Source organism: Aristolochia californica, unplaced genomic scaffold (assembly GCF_029961685.1).
Source record: "Aristolochia californica isolate CCGP_79_NKW_82.1479 unplaced genomic scaffold, dmAriCali1.0.hap1 SCAF_2, whole genome shotgun sequence".
Lineage (NCBI taxonomy): Eukaryota > Viridiplantae > Streptophyta > Magnoliopsida > Piperales > Aristolochiaceae > Aristolochia > Aristolochia californica.
In genome coordinates, this window is record NW_027181881.1 from 43,933,640 (window position 1) to 43,937,250 (window position 3,611).

At 39.8% G+C, this 3,611-nt stretch overlaps 1 protein-coding gene across 1 annotated transcript; it reads right to left on the bottom strand.

Moving 5' to 3' along the window:
• Window positions 1-2,266: 2,266 nt before the first annotated feature.
• Window positions 2,267-3,205, bottom strand: LOC137955125 (uncharacterized mitochondrial protein AtMg00810-like). The gene has a single exon (XM_068801996.1). The coding sequence runs from the start codon at window positions 3,203-3,205 to the stop codon at window positions 2,267-2,269; it is 939 nt and encodes a 312-aa protein (XP_068658097.1).
• Between the last annotated feature and the right edge of the window lie 406 nt (window positions 3,206-3,611).

A 3,611-nucleotide genomic window follows, 5' to 3' on the forward strand; every position in this document is an offset into this window, starting at 1 on the left:
GGTTCCCACGATCATTGTTATTTCTGCCTCCTCTACCTCGGTCTTTTCCTCTTCCTCGTCCTCTATTAGCTCTATTGGGTTTAGAGTGATTTTCTAATAAAGCAATCAATGCTTGTTCTTCTTTGTCCTGCCGGTTAATTTTTTGTTCATGAACCAACAAAGAACCTTGTAATTCATCAATTGACAGTAAATCAACATCATTAGCTTCTTCTATAACACGAACAACAAAATTAAATTTTGGTGTCAAGGATCAAAGAATATTCTAAACAATGAGAACATCCTCTGTTTTGTCACCATGGATCCGCATCTTGTTAACGATTGCCATCGTTCTTGAAAAATAGTCTGTAATTGATTCTCCTGACTTCATTCGAAATATTTTGAACTCCGAACGAAGTGCTTGAAGTTGCTGCCTCTTAGCCCTAGTTGTACTTCTTCTTCATGGAATCCCATAGATGCTTGGTTGTATCTTTGCAAAGAATGGTTTCCAAGATTGAGCGATCAATAGCTTGGAATAGATAATTCTTTGCTTAAAGATCCTTTAACTTCAGCCCTTCTAGCTCTGTCTTTTGTACATCTGCCAGTACAACACCTACTGTTGATTCTATTACTCTAGAAACAACAACTGTCCAATATTCTTTGGACCTCCAAAAAATTTCCATCAGCATGCTCCAATGGTCATAGTGACCATCAAAGCTTGGAATGGTTGACTGTATAAAACTTTCAGAAGCCATCAATTTCTTAGGTCACTCTCGGGGTTCTGCTGTACCGAACACGGTAGTCCGCTAGACTGAGTGATGAAAAAAAATTCTACTGAAAATTTATCGAGAGAAAAAATACCAGACTTCTGTTGGAATTTTGGGGAATCTCAATCGGTTGTGCTAAACTTGAAGGTCAGAATCCTGTCGGAGATGGGTGACTCAACTGGTGATGACAACGGTGAGGAAGATCTATGGCAACAGCAATGTCGACCCTCAGTGGCACAGATCAGGTACTGGCGGCGGCAACGGCAGCAGCGAACGGAGATTTAAGGAATTTTCTTCCGAACAGAGATTTGCGACTCTGAATTTCGGGATTTTCTTCCTGAACAGAATGTTATTTTCCAGAGGGGTCTCGGTCTCCCTCTTTGCTTTGACCAATTATTTGGGAGCTCTGATTTTTGGCTATGTTTCTTCAGCGACGGGTTTCGAAGATTTTCGGTTCTATTTCTTCAGCGAAGGGTTCTAAAATTTTTTTCTACTCTATTTCTTCAACAACGGGTTCTGAAATTTTTGACTCTGGTACCAATGGCGGTGATGATGGCCCTCGGTGGACAGAGAGCTTTATTTTTTCAGGGACAGGAAGAACTATTCGGGAGCTCTGATTTTCAGGATCGTTTGGAAAAAAATTCGGCTCTGGAGAGGTCTTGCTCCTTTCTCCTTCTATGGTTGCGGCGCAGGAAATTGAACGGAAGATGAAGGCTACGACTGCTGCCGTGTTGTCACTGAATAGAATTTTCCTCCAAGTCGCTAATCAAGCTCGGATACCACTGATAAAAAATTGAATACAAAGGACGTTGAAGCAAAGTATAAACTATCGATCATATATTGATAAAACAAATAGTCTATATAAATAGTCACCACAGGCATGATCCAACGTGCAAAACAAATTTACTTAACAAAGTAAACTGAAAATGACACTCCTAAAGACTAGGACAACTAGTCTTAATGTAGAAATTAATAATTTCCTCAACTCTCATCTCTCTTCATCATCCTTCGGTGCCTTGCTTGCTTCACCGACTTCCGCTTCTTCGTTTGTCGAAATAGTGATTTCTTTCTACAGGGACGGATCACTTTCTGATCCATTTTTGGTACCCTCAAAAGTACTCGCTTGCCCATAATCTACAAAACTCGCAGAATTTTGTTTTAGAACTCACAGCATAATCATATCTTACTGTATTACAGTTCGAGGGTGACGTTGACGATGTGAACTCGCTTAGTGGCCAAAAAGGTCCCACGGTGACACGACGAAGATGTGGAGCTCCATGGCGGTGTTCTTCGTGGTGGAGCTGGTGGTCTCTGTAAAATCGTAAAATCTTTCTTTCTTTCACAGTTTATTTCACACACTTACATCTCTATTTATATACATAATTTTTCAGTTATTCGTAACCCATCTCTCGGATCATCTCCGAGGCCGTAGCTACAGAGGTCTTCTTCCTCTGTTTTTATGGATATGGAAGACCATTCCAGAGGAAGAAGTCCTCTAGAGGAACTCACGCCAATAGTCCCCCTCAAGTTGGTGCGTATATATCTTTGATGCCCAACTTGCCAAGTGAATTGTAGAAGTTCTTACTGCATACTGCTTTTGTAAGTATGTCTATCAACTGGTCTTCAGATTTAACAAATGGAAATTGCATTATCTTTGCCTCAAGGTTTTGCTTGATGAAGTGTCGATCTACTTCCACATGTTTAGTCCAATCATGCTGAACCAGTGAAATATCAATAGTCGCCTTATTATCGCAGAATAAGTTCATCTCACAGTTTGGGCCAAAACCAATTTCGATTAATAATTTTTGAAGCCAGAGAAGCTCACAAAGCCCCTTAGCCATCCCACGAAACTCAGCTTCAGCACTTGATAACGCTACCACCTTTTGTTTCTTACTTCTCCAGGTAACTAGGTTCCTTCCAACAAACGTAAAATAGCCTGAGGTAGATTTTCTATTTGAAATGTTCCCTGCCCAGTCAGCATCTGTATGACCTTGAACCCATAGGTGATGGTTTCTTGAGAACATGAGTCCTTTTCCAGGGGAGAACTTTAGGTATCGAAGAATTTGATTCACAACATTCATATGATCTTCACTTGGACAATGCATGAATTGGCTTACTACACTTACTGCATATGTAATATCAGGTCGTGTATGGGAGAGATATATAAGTTTCCCAACCAACCTCTGGTATCTGCCTTTATCTCTTGGCACTTGGTCTGGGTATTTTCCAAACCTGTGATTCAGGATAATTGGGCTATCTGTAGGCTTACACTCCAATAGTCCAACTTCTGATAATAGATTTAGTATATATTGTCGTTGGAAAATGAATATGCCTTGTTTGGACCTAGCAACTTCTATTCCCAGAAAATATTTGAGTCCTCCCAAATTTTTCATCTCAAATTTTGTTGCCAATTGATCTTGAAGTCTTGATATTTCTTCTGGATCATCTCTCGTAATAATCATATCGTCTACATACACTATCAAGGTTGTTACTTTACTTCGTTGATGCTTTAAGAATAGCATATGATCTTACTTGCTTTGTTTAAAACCATATTTTCTCATTACCAAAGTCAATCTCCCAAACCATACTCTAGGAGATTGCTTCAAGCCATATAAAGTTCACTGGAGTTTGCACACCGTCCTTGCTTCAGAAATTGCTATATATCCTGAAGGAATATCTATGTAGATTTGTTCTTTAACATCTCCATGGAGAAAAGTATTTTTTACGTCAAATTGGTGGCTAGGCATACGGTTAATGAGGTAGACAGCCGTAGTAACAGCATCAGGCCAATGATGACTAGGCACTTGAGTCCCAAGTAAAAGAGTTCGAGCTGTTTCAAGAATGTGGCAAATTTTTCTCTCTACAATA